The sequence below is a fragment of the Pelecanus crispus genome, chromosome 1 (assembly GCF_030463565.1).
Source record: "Pelecanus crispus isolate bPelCri1 chromosome 1, bPelCri1.pri, whole genome shotgun sequence".
Classification (NCBI taxonomy): Eukaryota; Metazoa; Chordata; class Aves; order Pelecaniformes; family Pelecanidae; genus Pelecanus; species Pelecanus crispus.
This window is the reverse complement of record NC_134643.1, coordinates 39095888-39116409: the sequence shown is the minus strand read 5'-3', so window position 1 is coordinate 39116409 and position 20522 is coordinate 39095888. Positions and strand designations below refer to the sequence as shown.

At 44.2% G+C, this 20522-nt stretch overlaps 1 protein-coding gene across 1 annotated transcript in view; it reads left to right on the top strand.

Annotated features, from left to right (window-relative positions):
- Positions 1-14000: 14000 nt before the first annotated feature.
- WIF1 (Wnt inhibitory factor 1) overlaps positions 14001-20522 on the top strand; it is a 46067-nt gene continuing 39545 nt past the window's right edge. The window contains exons 1-2 of the mRNA XM_075727633.1: positions 14001-14133; positions 14282-14421. Of these exons, the coding sequence (XP_075583748.1) occupies positions 14001-14133; positions 14282-14421 (273 nt within the window). The remainder of the gene's footprint in view (positions 14134-14281; positions 14422-20522) is intronic.

The following is a 20522-nucleotide window of genomic DNA, read 5'->3' as shown; positions in this document are numbered from 1 at the left end:
AAAAAGATGGCCTTCACCTTGCTGAACTTGCATTAGAACTGCAGTCCTTTTACTGTAAACCGTTGGACCAGGTCCAATATTGCTTCTGGGAAATCCTCACAACAGCAAAACCCTAGTCCTCTCCCTGCATAACCAGACAATAGCAATGCCTGCTGCCAGCTCCCCAGCTTACCTCTCCATGCCTCTGTGGTGACTTGGGCTAGAGTGGAACACCTCCCTTTTCTTGTGGAAAAGGAGCATAAAAAGGGAAAAAAACCCACATAGAAATTAATCAGGGAGACGCAGTAGACACAGGAGAAAGAGTGTCAAAAAGAAGAAGGAGAGGTAAAAGGAACAGAAGAAAGCAGAGGGAACAGCAGAAAGTAGTAATAGCACAATGCACAAAAAATTAAAAGCTAAATACTGAGATGACTGCTTCGTACCACATGAGGCTTTGTAGGAGAGTGCAGAGGTGTTCTTATGAGGAATCCTAGAGGAAATGTTTGGAGGAGCTCTGTTTGCATACAGGATGAGGTAGGGCAGGGGAAGGAAGGTGTTTTTCTGCTATTCATCCATGCTGCGTAGGGAGCAGTAGGTGGAGGAGTGAACTCTCCTCTCATCTGCTCCATGACTTTATCTGGAACGCAGGCAGTTGTACTCCAGATGTCTATGGAAAAGGAAAATAGTATTTGTAAAGCTGAAGAATTGGGTAATGGACCCTCTGAGCAACAGAATAGAGACTCCTCTAACTTACCGCTTTCTATCATCTATGGATACAGGTTTTCCCTGGTTAAAGTTAGTCCTTGTGAAAACTTTCTGAGAAAAAATAAACTCAGCAGGAAAAGTAAAATATTACCTAATATAACAGTGCGCTGAACAAAAAATTCTCCCCCGCAAAGAACCTGTGAGAAAGAGTGAACCACCCATGTATATGGCCAATGTACTAGTGGAGGGTTTTCAGCCAGTTGTACTCTTAAAAAAAGCTTAAATTAAACATGCGCTTCAGTGCTAGCAGAGTAAAGAGCCTGAATGACTCACCTAAGGTCATAAAGAAGACTGTGGCAGAGCTGTAAACTGAGTTAATGTCATGAGGGCACCAGATGGGAAATGAAGAGCCTTGCTCTTTGCTTTTGGCTCTGCCACTGACTTGCTGTGTGGCAAATCACTTCCTCTTCAGGTGACTCAGTTTCTCCCATAGGCAAATGGAAATAATGATTCATCTTTAAGAATGAAGGTGGAAAATGTTACAGAAAAGCAAAGTAGTAATTCCATTCCAGTGCTCTCCCCAGCCCATCCTTTGTCCTCTTCTTACTGGATTTTTTTGAGAATGATGTCTTTGTTACTGTAAATGGTATTCTTGTTAGAGATAATAAAGCTGCAAATTATATAGCAAAAGCATGCTAATGAATTAAATGCTAGATGACTTCTATTACATGCCATAAACAAACAGAAGATGTGCTGAAAGAAAATTATCTATGTTGCAGAGTCAGTCAGGCAAAAAATGAAATGCCAGTTCACTACTCAATCTGGAGAAAAAAGCAGTATGTGACTAAGTAATTTAAAAAGTTGTCATAATGTAAGCGGAAACAAGGTAAGCATGTATTATTAGACCCCTAAAGGTGTGCTGAAACAGGCATAGATAGAGGAACTGAATGAGAACATGTTCAGTCATAACAGGAAGATTATAATTTTGAAGGCAACAATCTTGTTTACAGCAGAAACAAGAAAACATTTAGCAGTTGAGGTAAGGCACTATAAGAGGACAAAAAGGACTACAGGCCTTACTTTGTGGGTTGGTACCCAGGGAAAATGAATTAACTCTGCTACAAGCTTCAAGAAGTAAAATGGGGATGATAGGCAAACCAAAGTTTTCAAATGAGCCTTTCATAATGTATTCCTTATCTTCTAAGCGTCCAAGTTCAGATGTACATAAGAGCAGTTTTTAGAAATGCTAATCACTCACAAATCTAAATTAAATTAATTGGAAAACCATCTAGAAAAATATAAGAGGAAAACTTTTCCAGTTAAGATCTACAATAGCTATTATTAATTACCTGAATGAAAGTTTTCAATATCATACATGCACATTTGCAAACTAGTGTACACCTGCTATTTGTTATAACCGTATGAAAATCTACAAATCTGCAGCCAATTAGCCAGCTGGCTCTTATATTGACCAAGATGGTACCTTCAAATTAATGCTTAAATCTACATTTTGCATATGCAGCTGAAGGTACATAATTTAGAAATTAGGTTTCAGTTTTATTTATAAAATCTTTTAAACCCTCTGGCATTGAGAATATTGTGCAATCTCAGTAAAACCAATATCCAACAGGTCTTAAACATAATTCTGTTTTTGCTCTTACCCAGGCAAGTTTTCCATGCTCCTTTGTCCTAAGCTCAAGGACAACTCTATGCCCATTCTTAGATACATCTGGACCTATTTTGGTCATCTGAAAGAATATAAATATATGTACGAAGCTTAATTGTTCCACGAAAACAGTAGTTGTTTCAATTGCTTCTATATATTTTGCATGATGCTATGACATTTATTTTACATCACTACCTTGTAATTTGGTTTTAGCTTTCTTTTATAATATATCCTTGCTTTCCATGGCTTTTTTACTGAGTCTCTGGAGCATTTCCTATTTAAATTATAATTTACTGAAGCCATGCTTTAGGACCTATTACTTCTTGCTCCTTCCCCTAGGAAACATTTTACTATGCACAGCTCAGCATTTTTTATATCATTTTACATCGTTCATATTGACATTGTGTTGGCTGTACAAGGTCCCTCATTCATTCTGTTAACTGTGGAAGTCTGGGCCCTTTTAAATCTATCTGCAGTTGTCATTAGGATTTTCTGAAGAACTCATGCCAGACAAAAGTCTCTAAATGCATGTTGTAGATAATGTACACTTTTTAACGCTCTCGTTATCCATCTGTTGCTCTCAGAATTCATGTTTTGCTTTCAACTTTTCCATAATCTCACATTATTTCTTCTCCTTTTGACATCTGGTAATACTGTAGTGCTGTAACTTATGTAATGAATGGATTGCTGAGGATACATACAAATTCCAGATACTCCATCACTCCTTCACTGAATCTCTTCCTTCTGTGGGTTTCTGTATTGGATTTATTTGTCTTAGCATACCCACTCTGCTTTGCCTGTTTGGAACTCACTGTGGGGTAGTCAGTACTGCATGAATGCAGTTCAAGAACATGCTGTGTGTAAAGGAGAACATTAACCTATTAACAAACATGCTATGAGGCTGCTGTTCTCACTCTGCTTCAGGTGCTGCCTGTGTAGTTTGGAACCAAAAAGGCTCTTTTTCATTCTCTACAATCTGCCACGTATATAAAAATATTTCTGGATCCTGGCTATTGAGCAAACCTCCATCTCCAGGAACTAATATGACAAAGAGAAATCCCAGTGTTGAGCTTTCTAAGCAGTGTAGTCCTTTTGTATCTCATTCAGGCACCCAGTGTCACTACCTGCCATAGACAGGAACCCAAAAGTCCTCTGCAATGCCTGCTGCTTTCAGTAAAAAACCAGCACCAGCCTTCTGCAGAGATTCAGAATTCTCTTATTTTCTCAGAATACCCTATTTTAATTAGATAATTTTCAGACGTGTCACTAGGTAAATATGGAAGAGCTTTAATGCAATTAAAAAGGTTTGTAATTATTGTGTTTAATGCCAGGCATGTCATATTCTCTTGCTGATTCGATCCTCGCATAGTTTTTGTATTTGCCAACACCCTGTCCTTCTACATCTGTTACTGCACTTAGTCTCTCAGCTTTCTTCCCTGCGTGTTGAGGATTACAATCCTTGGCATTCAGTTCCTCAGCTCCTTTACCCTTCATTACCAAAGGGACTGAAAAGCCTTTGCCCTCAGTCCAGATATTTTGATTCTCTGTACCCACTCCCACATGAAACCCACCTCTTAGTCTGCCCCATGCTGAGGCAGCGGAAAGTCCGCAAAGATTTTATTCCCTCACATGCAAGAAATTAAGCTTAGCAAGTGTAATAAACATTATCAGTTAGCAAACAAAAAGTGGCACGAGTGGCCCAGGGAACAGAGAAATTAAAACTCCCGTGGCAGAAAATAATTTGCTGGGGAAGGAATATTCCACAATTAGAGAATGTAAGAGGCCCTAATCATACGTTCATGATTTTCATGGTATAGTTCTCTGTTGTTTCTGATCACCTCAGTGTATTAATTTTTTCTTCCATCTACCTTTATCTATAGCTCAATATAATTCACGTATTTCTAAATGATGTTATGTTACACAGCTTCCCTTGCATTGAGACATGTCGGTATACCTCTGCCTACTTGCTGTGTAAGCAGAACTGCCACATGTCCTATCTTCTGCTAATACGTGGATTTTGAATGGGGCTCCTAAAAAGCATTCCTTCTGGGTTTCTCATGTGTGCTCCCATCTCTCTGGCTGCATGGTAAGGAAAGCAAGAAAACTAAGGAATCCGAGGGGTTTTGCTCCAAGGAGAAAAGTAACTGTATTCCCTTTTTTTTGTAAAAACATGGGCAATACGCTGTGTTTTTGTAAAAAAGGTGACAGGAAAGGAAGAGGTGACAAATGAGCAACTCCCCACAGTGTCAAACTCTTGACACCACCTAAAATCCACGCACCTGAAATGTAGGGTCCAGGCGGTCCTGCTCCAAACATGAACCGCTTGATGTTCAGTTGTATCTGCTGGTGCTGTCGGGAGAGCTGCACGGTACGGCGGTGCGGGGCCCTGCTGCGATGCCTCAGCAGCAGCTGCACACTCGTTCCAGGAAGATGGGGGCATTAAAGACGTATAATGAGACAGAAATTCTGGCCCTGTTAGGTCAATGGCAGTTTTAACACTGCCTTTATTTAGCCTAGGATGGCACCCCATGTGCCTGACTCATATTGTACCGAAACTCTGAACTGAGTATCGGGATCCCTGCCTTGCCCACCCTTGCTCTTCTGTCTCCTTGCCAGTTCCAGCATGGGGAAGGTTTGAACTGGGAGATGAATGGGGCTGTGCTCTTCTTTCTTTAGCACTGTTCAAAGTATTGTGTAGCTTCTCACATAGCACGTCTGGATCCTGCTCTGCGTAGTGTACAAAGGCAGCAGGAGAAGGCAGCTGAATGGCTGCGCTTCAAAAATCACATGATTTTTGGATTATTTTTTCTCCCGTGCTGTTTAATGCCAGAGGGGAACATATGGCCCAAAGTGATTTTTTCCCACTTTACAATTCACATATTCTTTACCATATGTGAGGCATTATTTCATGCTATGGCATCTATAATCCCTCCTATGTCTATTCTTCCCTACCACAGGATGGACAATATACATTTTGTCTTTCTGCTCCTAAGGCACTGTCACCTCTGATGGTCTTTTCAGATATTGGCTATAGTTTTCCAAGAATGTTCCTAAAAGATTTTGATGTGCTTTTTTATTATTTCTGTGAGAAATTCTAATGATATCTTTAGTTTTAACTTTGATTCTGTAAGCGCTTAAAGTTTTCTTCTAGGCAAGTCACAGACCGCTTGATCAGTTATCAAACAAGCTTGCATGATCCCATAGTCGCAGAATTTGAGCTTTTAATCTCCAGCGTATGACGTATGCATCAAAGGCTTTGTGGGCAGCCACATTCAGCAACAAATCATACAGCTGTCATGTATTTCATTCCTTTTCAGTGAGCAATATTTATCAAATCTGCCCATTATCTCCTCTAATAGATGTAGATGTTAAACCCTCTGAAGCTGATGTTGCAGGTAAGTAACTTTTATCAAAGAGATTACTTCGTTTAGTACAAGAATGATTTTGTAAAGGATGAATTTTTGTCAGCTGTTATTCATGTTCTTTGTCATTTCTAAGGTAGAAATGTAATTGCATCTGCTCTTCTCTCCTTCTTCCTTTTTATTTTTTACTTTGCTAAGACCTTCTAGCTTTCTCTCTAAAACCCCACTAAATTCAGTGTGGCTTAGCATAAAACAATATCCACTAGAGTGGCAAAAATAAATCCCAATACCTCTTCATAAGATCTAAGAAGATTTGTCCCAAACAGACGTAACTAACTTGAGACTGTCAAAAAAGAGCTAAAAGAGAGTTAGTTTATGCAGAAATGGGATAATGAACAGTACTAGCAATCTCAGAGGATGCTGAATCTAACACAGAATGGATTACTACAGTTTGCATCTCATGACTGATTGGTTTTCTGTCTGAGAAGGTGTAATCTTCAACTGAAGTTCCCTCTGCATTTGGGGACATCTAGGGAAAAGTAATTCTATTATATGTAATAATGCATGAGGACAGACTGCACTTCTGTCACAGACAGGATGTCTCTTTTTCTGCTCTACTACTAGCTACTTGCAATGAGATATTAAATATGCTTTGAGACCTACACTTATCTGTCAAAATTGGTAGAATTCTACTAATCAGTTCACAGACATTGTGAACATTGTGTAGATGTCATTTTCATAGGAAGCCAAGCTAAAAAATAAAACAATGTTCTCAAGAAAAATCAATGATGTGGCCTTGTGAACGGCACTTGCCAACATGTCTCTGAAATGAGTATTGCAAAGGTAACGAATAGCCAGGGAAAGGGAAGAACGACCAGGAACATGGAAGAGATCTGATATAGAGAGAGCAAGGATGTGCACTGTAGGGAAGGGAGAAGCAACTCGAGTCATGGGAGTATTTAGAGCTCTTGAGTAGTGGAGAGCAGAAGGATAAGGGTTTCCTTAGTCTGCAAACCACGGGAATGCTCATGGAAACTAAAATAAGGCAATTCAAAACTGGGAGATTTCCTCTTTGCCCCCAGAAGGGCCAGCTGGACTCTGGAATTCATTGTGTCTGAGAACAGGCCGAAACCAGTGCCTGACCCAGGCTGGCAGCCTCCTGGCAGCCTCCAGCGCTTCTCAAAGGCGAGACGGTGCGGCGGCCATGCCGTGCCGCGGGCCGGCGTCATGGCGCTCCACCTGCAAGGCGTGCTGGGCCCGCGGCCCGGCCCACGGCGTCCCCACTTCCCACCCGCCTCTGCCCATGAACGCAGGGCAAAGGCCTGCCCTCTGCATAGCCCCGGAAATCCACCCTGCTAAACAGAATGACACAAACGCAGGAGGATTTTTCCGTCTTCTGCGGAAGAGCCGGTGTGGGCCACCAGGCCCTGGGCCGCCCGCCTACGCCAAGGCTGCCATTTCCAGGCAGTGCTCCACCCTCTCTCGAACAGCATGGGACAAAACGCCTTGGGGAGGTGGCAACGTGCTCTCCATTCGCTAAAAAGTACTACAGCGGTTTCATAAGTGCAAGGAATAAAAGAAAACTCATAAGAATTGTTTTATATTGTTTATATAATATATTTGTATATATATATATATATTTTATATATATCACATTAAATATATTTTATATATTATAATTCTTTACGTATTTCAATACAAAGTTTTCCTTTAATTACTTCCAAGAATATTTCACAGCTAAATACTTCAATGCAACTTGGATAAATTAATGTTTAAGTCCAATTACTAATCTTATAAGTAGGAAAGGTACAATACATTATGTTAACACTAAACTAATGTAATTATTTAGTTTAGTATGTTTTTCAGTTGTTTTAAGGACAAAATTTTCATGACATATTTTTCACGGAAAAAATCGATAATCAAGACTTGAGAAAACTGAAACAATTAACAATACACTTGTGCAGAAATTATTTTTAAAAATTAAGTAAAACTGAAAACAGAAGTTCTGCTTCCCACTGTTTAAAATTGCTTTGGTCTGATAGCTTTGAAACACGTATTCACAGCTCTCAGGCAAACACAAAATCAGCTTCAGAAACGGAACTTGCAACTAGAAGCAAAGTTAGAAGTCATGTCACCAGGAGAAAGAGCTGGGAACAGATGCCTCCAGGCTAATAGCAATGATCAGTTTTGGAATTAATTGATAAAATAGTTAGTGTGCACCATTCCTTTTAAAAATGAAACCATGAAAGTCTAAATTGACTACAATCTATTAAAATAATGAAAATTAAAGTAAAAATTAATTAAAGCAGCACACATTTGCTACTGCGGTTTAAAAGAAGGTTAGATCTGCTTTTTTAAAAGCTGAGAAGTGGTACACAAGTTATAAAAAAAAAACCCAGCATTTAAAAAATTGTGAACTCAATGATTCAAAGACTTTTAAACCTCCCAGAATGAAGACTGTGCATGTAACATGTTCGTGCATCACAAGATAGTAGCTAATAATACAGTTACAGAAAACAAACAATGCTTACTTGATGCTTCATTTTCTCCAAACTGCATCATCTGGCCCTGATCTTCTCTGCTATACTATCCTTCTTAAAGACAAAATTACACATTTTTGCACCACTTCTGGGATTACCTGTCTGGATTCTGGTATTCTGCAGACAAGACTGAAGATCTGATGTCAGGCACCCAGAAATGAAGAACAAAAACTGGTGACTACCTGGGAAAAAGAATGAACTATTCAATGTGCCTATCGCCACATAGGAACGTGACAGAAACAAGGACAAGGACATCTCTCTCTAACTTCTTTAGCGATGTGATAATTTTTACTTCTGCAAACTCCTGTTTCATTTGTTTTTAAAATTTTCAACTTCAGCAACAAATGAGGCAACAGCTCTAAGAATGATTGTCTTCTTCAGCACCAAGCCTGGTTCAAAGCCAGATCAATTCCATGCTCTCCGATGGATGAGCCAAGAATTGTGGGAAAAGAAACAGAACAGATAACGAACTGTATCATAAGCAATATAAAATAGGAGACATCTCCTCTAGAGTGTGATGTTACAACCTTCAGAGTGTTGCTTTAACGTAGTTTTTAATACTACAATATAGACTATGTTCTAAAATAAATAATTGGAATGTTATATTCAGAATAATTGAAGGTGAAGTCCTTGGTTTCCTATTTGAAATTTCAGAAACTTCAACGTATTCCAGTTCCAGCAAAACTGATTTTTCCAATAAAAATAGTTCTATGATTTTTTTTTTTCCTTCCAGCTCTTAATGCCAGTTGTTTTGGCCTAATGAGCAAGAATTTAAGGGGTCCCAATGCATAAACTTTGTTTCTGCTGAAACTGGCTGGAATTTTGTGATTCACTTCAGTGAATAAACCCAGCAAGGGCTGAGCCCCTCTGATAATCCTGCTGCAATTTGGCATCTTCTTCCTTATTTAAATCGTGCAGGTGTTAGTTATTATCTACCAATGTTCACCACAAAGAAACAAATAAAAAAAAATACGTATTTACTATTTCTGTACATCTGAGGTGAAGCAGCATGTATAACCTCTGGGATGAAAATTATCACCTCAGGCCATATTTATGCCCATTGCTGCTGTTACTTATGCCTTTTTCTCCCTCTTTTGATATTACTCATAACTGATGATCAAAGGGCACTGACTTCCATATCCCTCCCTAGATATATCATCATTCAAATCATCCATTCATTAATTCATTCCAAGGCTGCCATCAGGGGGATGCTGTCAGTTGCAATCAATGTCAGAGCAGGCCACAAATGCACTATATACGCATTCCTGTGAAAGTCAGTGGATCTTGAAGCCACATTCACAACACAGTTCTGTTTTCATGTATGTTTTCCATTTCATTAAACAAAGAACCACAAAATGTTGGCTTTTCCAAGTATATTCCAATCTGCTCTCCATAGCGCTCTCAACTCACTTAAAAAGTGGCTATTATTCCCTCAAATATGTCATGTAAGTTAGGAGAAGGAGCCATTTAAATAAGGGATTGAGAAGGAAGATAACAAGCTGTTACCTAGATCTTCATGTTGAATGCAAGCAGGCAGTATGAGCACACGCTTTGCGAACCATATCCTCAATGAATCTCGTCGTGGTACAATACTGCAATAGAGAGAAACTCGGGAGAACAGACGCCGCAGCACAAGAGGCCAGTCTCAGCACTAACACGGGGCTCACCTAAGCCTTGGTAGATGTTGTTGGAGAAGAGACACACGGCGTGCAAACACATACAGAGGTGTATATGGGCTAGGATGGTCTGCAGATGCAAACACATAGCCACTGAACCGTACTTCAGTCACTGCTTACTACTTAATCCTGCAGAAAGTAAGCTGATCGCTACTGCATTTTTTACTTTTGTTTTTGTTTGTATTGTACCATCACAGTTTCAGAAATCATGTTCCAGGGTTATTACTTGGCGATTAAATTCTCTTCCTTTGCCAGATCTTAAGAAAGCCTCTCTTCCTTTGCCAGATCTTAAGAAAGCCCCCTTAAGCGACAAATAACAATAACTGTATCAGAACAGGCAGAATTCTTACCTATATTAAGGTCCCGTTTTAACCTCTTTCTACAAGCTTTGTAGTTCAGATACTGGTTTTCCCCACTGCATTTCTCTTTAGTGGCCAACTTAAAATCGCTTGTATATTTTGAAGCCGAGAACAACTAACCATATTTAACTCTTAAAATATTTTATTTTTCTGCTTTCTCAAATCAAATCCATTAGCAGCACATTTCCAGAATCACTAATAGCCGTTCTCTTACAGCTATCTCAAATCTCCAGATGATATAACTTTATTTGGGGGGGGGGGGGGGGGGGGATTGAGAACATCTCTTTGACAGCTAATCTCTCTACCTGCTTATCAGATTATTCTAGAGGCTCCCCGACAGTGCAGCCCGCGGGGGTAAGACCCCCAGCAGGCTGCCGGAGCGGGGGGTGCGGCGGGACCGGGCGGGGAAGGGAGCGGGGGGGGCCGTCGCAGCACCCGCTGCAGGGAGCCGCTCCCGCCGCGGGGCTCGCAGGGGGCGGCGGCGGCCGGCAGGGGGCGGTCTCGCACCGGCAGGCTCGCGGGCCCGCGGCGGCGGGGCCGACGAAATCAGCGGTAACAAACAATAAAACCACCAAATAATCACCGTTACCTCACGAGCGTCTAGAGGCGGGGCGTTTCTGTTCGAGTGCCTACGCTGACTGCGGCTTTTGGAGCCTCAGCTTTTCCGGCTGGGCGAGTGACGAGGGAACCACCTGAGGATTTAGGCGAACTGCAGCCCAGCCCGCGTGTGCCCGCAAATGTGCTCCTCGGGTACACTTGTGCAAGTCACTGCCTCCCCGTGTCCCAGCTCCCCACCTGTAAAATGCAGCGAGGCTGGGGAGAAAAGTGTTTGGAAGTGTTGGGAGGTGCACAGGTGCCTTCCGTGTACTCGTATACGGAAAACGTAGAGATGTCGTTTTAATGTTGCGCTTCATAATTACAGGCTATTTACGAATGTATACCTATATGTATACACGTACACACAATACATAAATATGTGTGTTTCTCTCTGGTAGGCGTGCATGTTATTCTGGGAAATGTGACGATACAATCCTGAGCGGGCAGAACGACGGAAATGAGGGAGAGGACAGGAATAGCGACACGGGATCAGGGAAGTGATCCATCGGCAGTGGCAGAAGATTCCTCAGAAGGAGACACAGGAAAACTCACAGTACAGCACGTCAGTGGGAGGGCGAGGTTAGTTCATGTCTTGAACCACAAACCTTTTTTAATCACCATTACTAGTTTGGCTATGCTTGTTGGACATGAAAAAGAAAATCAAGGACACAGCTCAGAACATTTTTCCTGTGTGTAAGCTGTCATGGCAAACTCCACTCAAATAGATCTGTCTGGAAAAGCAAGACCAACTCCATGTTGTTCCCCCTGACCTGAAGAATTCCATTTCAGGCAGTTAATCCAGAGGTAACTTTTGCGGTCACGCTAACAGGATGGGATGGAGCAGAGCAGCATCCAAGGCAGCGTTCACAGGCAGAAAATACCCTCCAGCTCCTTCCAGAACATTACAGACAGAAACCTGGGGGGGTTTACTCAAACTTTATCTATCCTGGCTAGTTTTAGCTTTACAAAAAAAAGGCTTGTTTTTTTCTTATGAAAGAATCCAGAAGGTTTAGAAACAATGTGGGTTTATTCCTTTAAAAGGCACGATGCTGTTTAAATAACTTTTTGAATAGAAAATTCTTTCAGCTTTACTGAGCTTCTGTACTGAGCCTGTTCCAGTTTGTGTAAATGACAACATCGCAGTGTTTTTCAGAGTCTCCACTGTTCTAGAGACCTTCGGACAAACGCAAGGTGAAGGCCTTCCCTCTCTTTGACGCACTGTCACATTCACCGTGCGCTTCCCCAGAGCTGTCCCTGCCGCACCGTCCGGCCAACGGCTCGCTCTGCGGCCTGACCTGCCAGCGCGGGCGGGCGCCTTGCCCAGCTTTGCTGGATCCCACCAGGACCCCCTACCCAACTGCACCCGTGCGCTGTTTTGGTGATGCTTCCCCATCCCCTAACTCAAACACCACATGTGCCAGGCGCCTGCTCTGAGTTTCTTTGCACAGAGGTTGAGTTTCTTCAATGATGCTTTTGTGACTGTGGCGGTGCCACCTTGGTTTGCAGGGAGGCGATGGGGACCCTGCAGGGTCAACACCGGCAGAGGGGCAGGGACAGGGACAGGCGGCACCTCATGCGCAGTACGTGCTGGGCACGACGACCCTATGGCGCGTCTCCCGTCACAGGGGAGGCGACGGGTCACACACCGCACCCCGCCACTCGGCTGTGCCTGTGGGACAGCGGGCGGTCACCCTAACCCTGGGGGAGCCATCTGCCTCTAGCTACACCATCCCTACGCGTTGCACCATCCTGCAGCCGCCCTCCGCAGCAGGGGAAGGAGCACGCCATATGTGTTTTGCAACCACCAAGCTGCTTGATGCTGAAGGAGTTAGCAAGCACCAAGCTCCTTGCCGCTGAAGCGGTTTGGAAGCATGAAGCTGCTTGCCTCTGAAGCAGCTTGCAAGCTCCAAGCTGCTTGACGCTCAAGCAGTTTGGAAGCTCCAAGCTCCTTGCCCCTGAAGCAGTTTGGAAGCATGAAGCTCCTTGCCGCTCAAGCAGTTTGGAAGCACGAAGCTGCTCCCCGCTGAAGCAGTTTGGAAGCACGAAGCTGCTCGCCGCTGAAGCAGTTTGGAAGCACGAAGCTGCTTGCCACTCAAGCAGTTTGGAAGCTCCAAGCTCCTTGCCGCTCAAGCAGTGTGGAAGCACCAAGCTCCTCACCGCTCAAGCAGTTTGGAAGCTCCAAGCTCCTTGCCGCTCAAGCAGTTTGGAAGCTCCAAGCTGCTCCCCGCTGAAGCAGTTTGGAAGCACGAAGATCCTTGCCGCTCAAGCAGTTTGGAAGCACGAAGCTGCTTGCCACTCAAGCAGTTTGGAAGCTCCAAGCTCCTCACCGCTCAAGCAGTTTGGAAGCTCCAAGCTCCTTGCCGCTCAAGCAGTTTGGAAGCTCCAAGCTGCTCCCCGCTGAAGCAGTTTGGAAGCACGAAGATCCTTGCCGCTCAAGCAGTTTGGAAGCACGAAGCTGCTCGCCGCTGAAGCGGTTTGGAAGCTTCAAGCTCCTTGCTGCTCAAGCATTTTGGAAGCTCCAAGCTGCTCCTCGCTGAAGCAGTTTGGAAGCACAAAGCTCCTTGCCATTCAAGCAGTTTGGAAGCACGAAGCTCCTTGCCGCTCAAGCAGTTTGGAAGCACGAAGATCCTTGCCGCTCAAGCAGTTTGGAAGCACGAAGCCCCTTGCCGCTCAAGCAGTTTGGAAGCACGAAGCCCCTTGCCGCTCAAGCAGTTTGGAAGCACGAAGCTGCTTGACGCTCAAGCAGTTTGGAAGCACGAAGCTCCTTGCCGCTCAAGCAGTTTGGAAGCTCCAAGCTGCTCCCCGCTGAAGCAGTTTGGAAGCACGAAGCTCCTTGCCGCTCAAGCAGTTTGGAAGCACGAAGCTGCTCCCCGCTCAAGCAGTTTGGAAGCACGAAGCTGCTCGCCGCTGAAGCAGTTTGCAAGCACCAAGCCGCTGGCCGCCCGCAGGAGGCCGTGCGCGGCGGCCACGGCGCCCGCCCCGCCCCGCACCCCCTCCCGCCGCCGCCGCCGCCGCCGCCGGCGGGGCCGCCCCGCGCCTGTGGGCGCGCCGCGGCAGAGGGCAGGCGCGGCCGGAGCGGCAGCGGCAGCCGGCGAGCCCCGGGCGGTGCGGGGAGCATGGCCCCGGCGGGGCGGCTGTGCGGGCTGCTGCTCTGCGGCGCCCTCAGCCTCTGCAGCCTGCGGGCCGCGCCGCGGCAGCCCGACACGCTCTACATGTGGATCGACGCCCAGCAAGCCCGGGTCCTCATCGGTAAGCGGGGCCGCCCCCCCCCCCCCCCCCCCAGCCCGGCTGCCGCGGCGGGGGGCGGCCGAGCGGCGGGGAGGGGGCCCGGAGCGGAGCGGAGCGCGGCCCGGCCCGGCGGGGGCTGCCGCCCATCGCGCCCCTTTGCCTTTCGCAGGCTTCGAGGAGGATATTCTGATCGTGTCCGAGGGGAAGATGGCCCCGTTCACCCACGACTTCAGGAAAGCCCAGCAGAGGATGCCCGCCATCCCCGTCGGGATCCACGCCATGAACTTCACCTGGCAGGCGACGGGACGGGTAGGTGCGGCGACGGGGCCGCGGCGAGGGGCGGCTCGTTAAACCCGGGCAGGTGGCTTGGCTTTGCAAGAGCCCAGGACACCCTCTCCGAGGGGTGCCGGGGCGGCCCCGGGTGCGGGCTGCCCGCCGCCGTGCCCCTCGCCGGACAGGCGTGGGCCCCGCGGCTGAAACCCCAGCGCCCCGCGGGGTCCCGGGGCGCGGGCAGCGGGGGGCACAGGGCGGTGCGGAGGGCGAGGGGAGCAGCCAGGACGGCGGCCGGGTCGCCGGGCAAGTGTGTTTGAGGGTGGGCTTGTGAAGTGCGTGGCAGAGCCGGGTCTCGGGTGCTGGAGAGCCCGCAGGCTGGCGGGGCGTGGGCGGACAGCCAGGGTCCACGAGGAAGACACCGGTTGCCTTTAGCATAAATACATTTTTTACCGGATGGTGGCTATGTGGCTGCAATTTTCTGTCGACTTTCTTTAGCTTATGGACGTACGCTGGCGGTTATTCATTGATCTCTCTTTGCTAAACGCCCACGCTTAGTGTGTAGTTCTGGTTGATAAGAATTGTCTTCTGTAGACTTAATTTTACCAAGTTTAATTGCAAAACCATGTAAATCTGCAGTGTGCTGCATCCCTTTGGATTGTTTTGTTGAAAAGATAAGAATGCGTGACGTGTTTTCACGAAGAACATATGCATGATTTGACACACTGACAACATGTTACATTTTGCATAAAGCTGAAACACATTAGCATACGTTATCATGGATATGGGAAAAAAATCGCTAACATAAAAACGATGGATAAAATTAATTCATTTGTACAGTGCTGAACATTGACTTTGTACAATAACGAGCTTGGTAAAGGTGAAACAATATTTACCTTCAAATATTCAGTGAAAATTGGTTGTATAATTCAGCTAATTGCAGCTTCACAAATTTGGTTGTGGTTCTGGTTGTTTTAAAATCCTCTTTCTAGCTACAGGACTTGTTTGCCTTTGAGGTGTTGTCTGAGGCCCTTGTAATTTTTGCTATCCTCACAAAGCCTTTGAGTTTAGGAAACGCTTCACCTCCTCTTTTAGAGAGGGAGGGGAATGTGGAGAGACAAAACTTACTCACAAAGGCTGAGTGACTTGCTCAAGGTCTTTGGTGTTCCAGTCCAGCTTTACAGAGAAAACAACTTTGTACGCCAAGGGTTGGCATTTAAATACCTAGAAATAATTAGTGTTTTGGGACTGTATTTCCTGTTCCATTTCTCTGCCAGCTTCAGTTGCTGTCCATGAGAAAAGAGGATTGAGATGTTGGTCTGAACCCTGTTCTTCTTCTCTTGGCCTTCTTTCTTGTGCTCTCCTCTCCCTCCTTTGCTGCCTACAGGTAGCTCATTAGGAAAAGGTGATTGTAACGCTGATTTCGGTGAGAAGAGTCACAGGCTTAAAGACAGCATAGACAAGTGTTTCCCTTGATGCAACTTGCAGGATGAAATCCCTTCTGAGCAGCAGCAAAGTTGCTTAACCCATTACTCCTCATCCTCTTTGCTGAATTACTGAATTCCTGTTAGACAAAATGTAATTAGTAAGTGAAATACCTAAATGGTTAAAGTAACACCATTGCACTACTCTGTTCCTAGAAGAGTGTGTTAACTTTCTGATATTTATGGGTCAAACGAGTGTGAAAACTGAGAGACTCTGCATTTGGAGATTTTATAATCCCATCTAACTACTCCTTACAAGTTCATCTGTCTGTACAGCCAATGTAAACATTGGCACTCCAATCTTATGGCTGTGGACATTTAGATACTTATGCAGGTCTGCAGATGAAGAGCAGGATTTCAACCAGCAGCCTAAGCTAAGGAAGGAGTTTCAGCCCCCTAGTGTTTTAGGAGTTGCAGAAAAAATGGACATACTTAGCATCCTAGAGAAAAGGTGTGCTTTTTAGTATCACAAACAGTCCTGTTGGTTTTTGCATCCCTTAGATGTGTTTGAGTACAGCTGCCTGTTACTCACGGTTCTTGTCACCCTCCGTGGAAACCAGGGCACTTACTGTCCCTATGCCACCCAGCCCTTTACATGATGAGAAGGGGCAGGAAAAAACATGAGTATTTCTTCTGTAGCCCATACGCAACAACATCATTGCCCTCAGTAGTGTTGCAAAGAGAAGAAGGATAAAAGTTATTTGTGGCAAAAGAACACAGTTTCTCCCAAATTTCCAATATTTTAAGAGGGGAAGAACTGAGTACATTTTAACAGTTCTTTTTCAGTGTTCTGTTTTGGTTTTAAGTATACATGTTCTTAGAAGTTTCCATTGTCATGCCCAGCAAAGTACTAAATACTTGCTACCTTTATTCTGGCAGAATACTTTTTTGGGGGAATTTCCTAAGTTTAAGGGGAAGGGAGGGGAGGGGAGGAGAGGAGAGGAGAGAAGCAAAGAGAAAAAAAAAAGAGGAAAGGAAAAGAAGAGGAAAGGGGAGAAGAAAGGCAAGAAAGGAAGAAGGAAAAGAAATGGAAACTAGTACTCTTTGAAAGAAGAAAGGCGTTCAAGATATTGAAGTACTAGGCTGCTTTCTGTGAAACAACTGTTAACTAGCATACAGTTGTCTTCTGTTTGGTAAAACTGAAATAATTTCTTCTGTGAGTCTCATATCTTGTGCCTTATAGACCTCTTAACCTTGTACCCCACTTGAGATTTGAAGATGTTTCTCTAGGGCTCCAAGCTTTTGGGGGCTGTCAGTAGTATATGCCACAGCCTCTAGCAGTAGCTAGAGCCTTTTTGGGCTTACAGATATCAGGATTCTCCTGAGTAGGTACAGGAGATCCTGTCTATGTCATTACATGGTTCCTAGCCCTGATGGCAACAAGACAGGGGAGTGAGAGAGCAGCTGGGTGGGTGCCTGGCAGCCAGCGAAGGCCAACACACCACACCTGGGATCTCCAACAGGGTAGGGCTACGTCTCTCCTGACATGCACCTTGCATCTCTGTTTATACCTGTGGAAAGTGGGTATAAATATCTTGTGGGTAGATTCCATCTACCTGCTCCTGGGATAAATAATGATACAAGTTGTAGATGAGTAAATAATCCAACCCAGGGAGTGGCAATATTTCTCAGTCCTGCACTACTGCATATGTCCATATTCTAGTTCAAAAAAGGACTAGATTATACCTATATTCTGTGTAAATTGTAGTGATAAAAACCCACTACACTGAGATGTTACATTTCTAATACAGTGGCCTTTGTGCCCTGGATCCATTTTATGTGGAAAAGATTTTGTATGGTAAACGAACAATTAAAGCCATTTTCACTAGAAAACATTAACCAAAGAAAAACATTAGTTGCTTTCAGTCCTCAATCCATTAGTTCTAATTAAATAGGAGGAAATATTAGGGGAAACCCAAAAATTAAGGGTCTGAAGGTGCTGAATACCTACTTTTTCTGGTGAAGTCAGGGTGAGCTAGGTGTTACGAGAAGGCTACACTACTGCAGAATGAGATTGGTATGTTTTTATGCACTTTATGTTTTTACCTATGAGTTTAAATGTAAGAATACAGATGTTATGTACTCTTTAGAAAAAATGTAATCTGGGTAAATTGGTAGTTACAAAGATTGCTCCTTGATTTGAAGGGTTTAAAAAAGCAAAGATCAGTGGTAATATATAGCGTACAGTCGGTACCTGTGTAACCACTAGAGCTCACTGGTGTGCTTCTTGCTCTTATTCTGTATGTTTTTTTGCAAAAGAAAGAATAATGAGTTTTGGGGGTCTTGTCCTCTGGGGAAGGTTGCACTTAAAGACTTCCCAATGAGAGAGGAATAGACCCTATTATGCTGACTAATGCTGCGGCATGTTTCACTATGTCCACCAGTGGAAGGTACCAAAGATTGCATCTCTACAGCGTTTAGGAACTTATGACAGTTATTTAGGCTCCAAATCCACAAAAACCTACATGTATGCTTAACTTTCAGTGGGACTTCTGACAGCAATAAAACTAAGCTCACATATGAGTGAGTATTGGTGGGAGAGAACCGTATCAAAAAAAAGGTTGATCAGTGCACAGGAAGCAAGTGCTCAGTGACAGAGCAGCAGCCGGATTGATTTAATAGATGGGAGGTGAAAAAAGAAACCAAAAAGCAAGCTGGAATTTTTGTTCTGTAGCAGTCTCTGCTCTGATCCACAGAAACAACCAGTCTGGGCCGCAACCTGCACAGGCTGCTTTCTTCCTTCCAGGTATGGGAGAGGTTTTTGGGATCCGATGAATTACTGTGGCAGCTTGCTTCCTGCTCCCAACTGTCACGAGGACCCCACCGCTCCTCTCCTGTTCCACGGTTGAATGTGTGCCCGTGATGTGACACCTGAATACTCAGTCCTGTGCTGGTGCATGAATGGGATGTGGCATGGATGGGGTGTGGCCCATGTGACTGGAGGATGCATGGATCTATCTCGTGGGGCATGGATATTGCATGTATATTACATGCTAAAGATATATCCAGCCTTGTGCTGCTGGATGCGTGCCATTTTTGTGATATGGCGACAGCGGTTCTGCCCTATGACAGGAGATGTGCATGTGTGTGCACGGGGATCAAGCGCTGAGGAAAGGCTTTTGGTCTGGGAGTGCTTCTGGTCACAAGAGCACAAGTGTCAGGAGATAAGGGAGCATCCCAGCATGCAGTCCTCAGGGCCCTTAAAAAAGGCAATTGGACCTGTCCCTACCAGAAAGGCTGGGTTACTTCTGATCAAAGAGTTATTGATAACCTTGGGTAAAGCAAAAAGATGCCCACCTCTTAAGAAGAGGGGATATATGTCATCAGTGCATTTTCTAGCATCATTTCTATATTGTAAAGTGGAGCTTAGGAACTGTATATGATTACAGCTCCTGGAGGCTAGTTCTGATCTCGGCAATGTGACCATCAACCCCAAACAGCTCAATTGATTTCTCTGGAATTACCTTATATTGCTGAGGCATAGTCTGACCGTGAAGATAAAATACAGTATCCAGCTATGCCAGGAGAAGTTTTGTTTCCTTGCTCAGAGGAAAGCTAACAGACTACCAATTTTAAGGCATTATTGATGCAATAGGTGCTCCATTCAAACATCACTATTTCCCTGATAAACTGAAAGAAGACAAAAACCAGTGAATTTCAAAACATGTAATTCTTCAAAGGCAACTTTTCCTCAAAGAAACTGCTGAACTTTTTGTAAATATCTTATTCATACCCAGTGATTACAGCGATGCTTTTCAGCTTAAAAAATGTCTCATATGCACAATTTAGGCATTTTTTTCCAATAAAAGTATGGCTGTTCTGGAAGTTTGGTCAAGGCAATCACATAAACTCGCACTCTTGGGATTTACAGTAGTACCTTCACTGCGGTTTCATGTCACCAAACAGAGGAAATACTTTGTTTTCTGACCTCTGTACCAAAATTTCCATGTGGAATGTGAAGATGTTTACATACTGTGAGCATGATTTTTAGACAGGGGGCTCTCATATCGAGAGCACAGCTCCAAACCTTTAATATTTAGATTCTGCTCAGCTGTGGTATTTTGCGTCTCAGTGTTGTAGACATGCCACCAGGGATCAAAGTAATGCTGTAGAGATCCCACTTTCTTAGTAAAGCAGGCATGTGCCAGCCATCTGTTGTATCTGCCGATAGAAAACAGCAGTAAAGTTTCTCAAAGTTTTGCCAAGAAGAGAAGGGGGGGATTTATTGCTCAGCAGAGATGAGTTACAAGGCACCTTGTAGTGTAAGCTACATCTGGTTTCCATAGTAATTTACATGGTATATGTGTAAACTACACAATTATTCTTTTTACACATCAGCGTAAAGCTGTGTTAAATAAACCGTTCTTCAAGATTTTAATTGTTTATCGTTTCTATAAATATTCTAATACATTTTAAAGAAAAAAGCTTAAGTAATAAAATATTTGCACTACTTTTGCAGCAGTAGCTGCATTGTACAACGTAACTGTTGAAAAGCACTGGAACTAACAGGACACCCCAAGCTTCAAGACTATATTTTGTGAAAACTGACAGATTTCTCTCCCCATGTTACTAATGGTTTTTCTGAAATAAAAAAATCCAAGCTGTGTTGCTTTCCTTTTCTTTGTGGAAGTGAAAATGTTTTCTGTCAACATCATC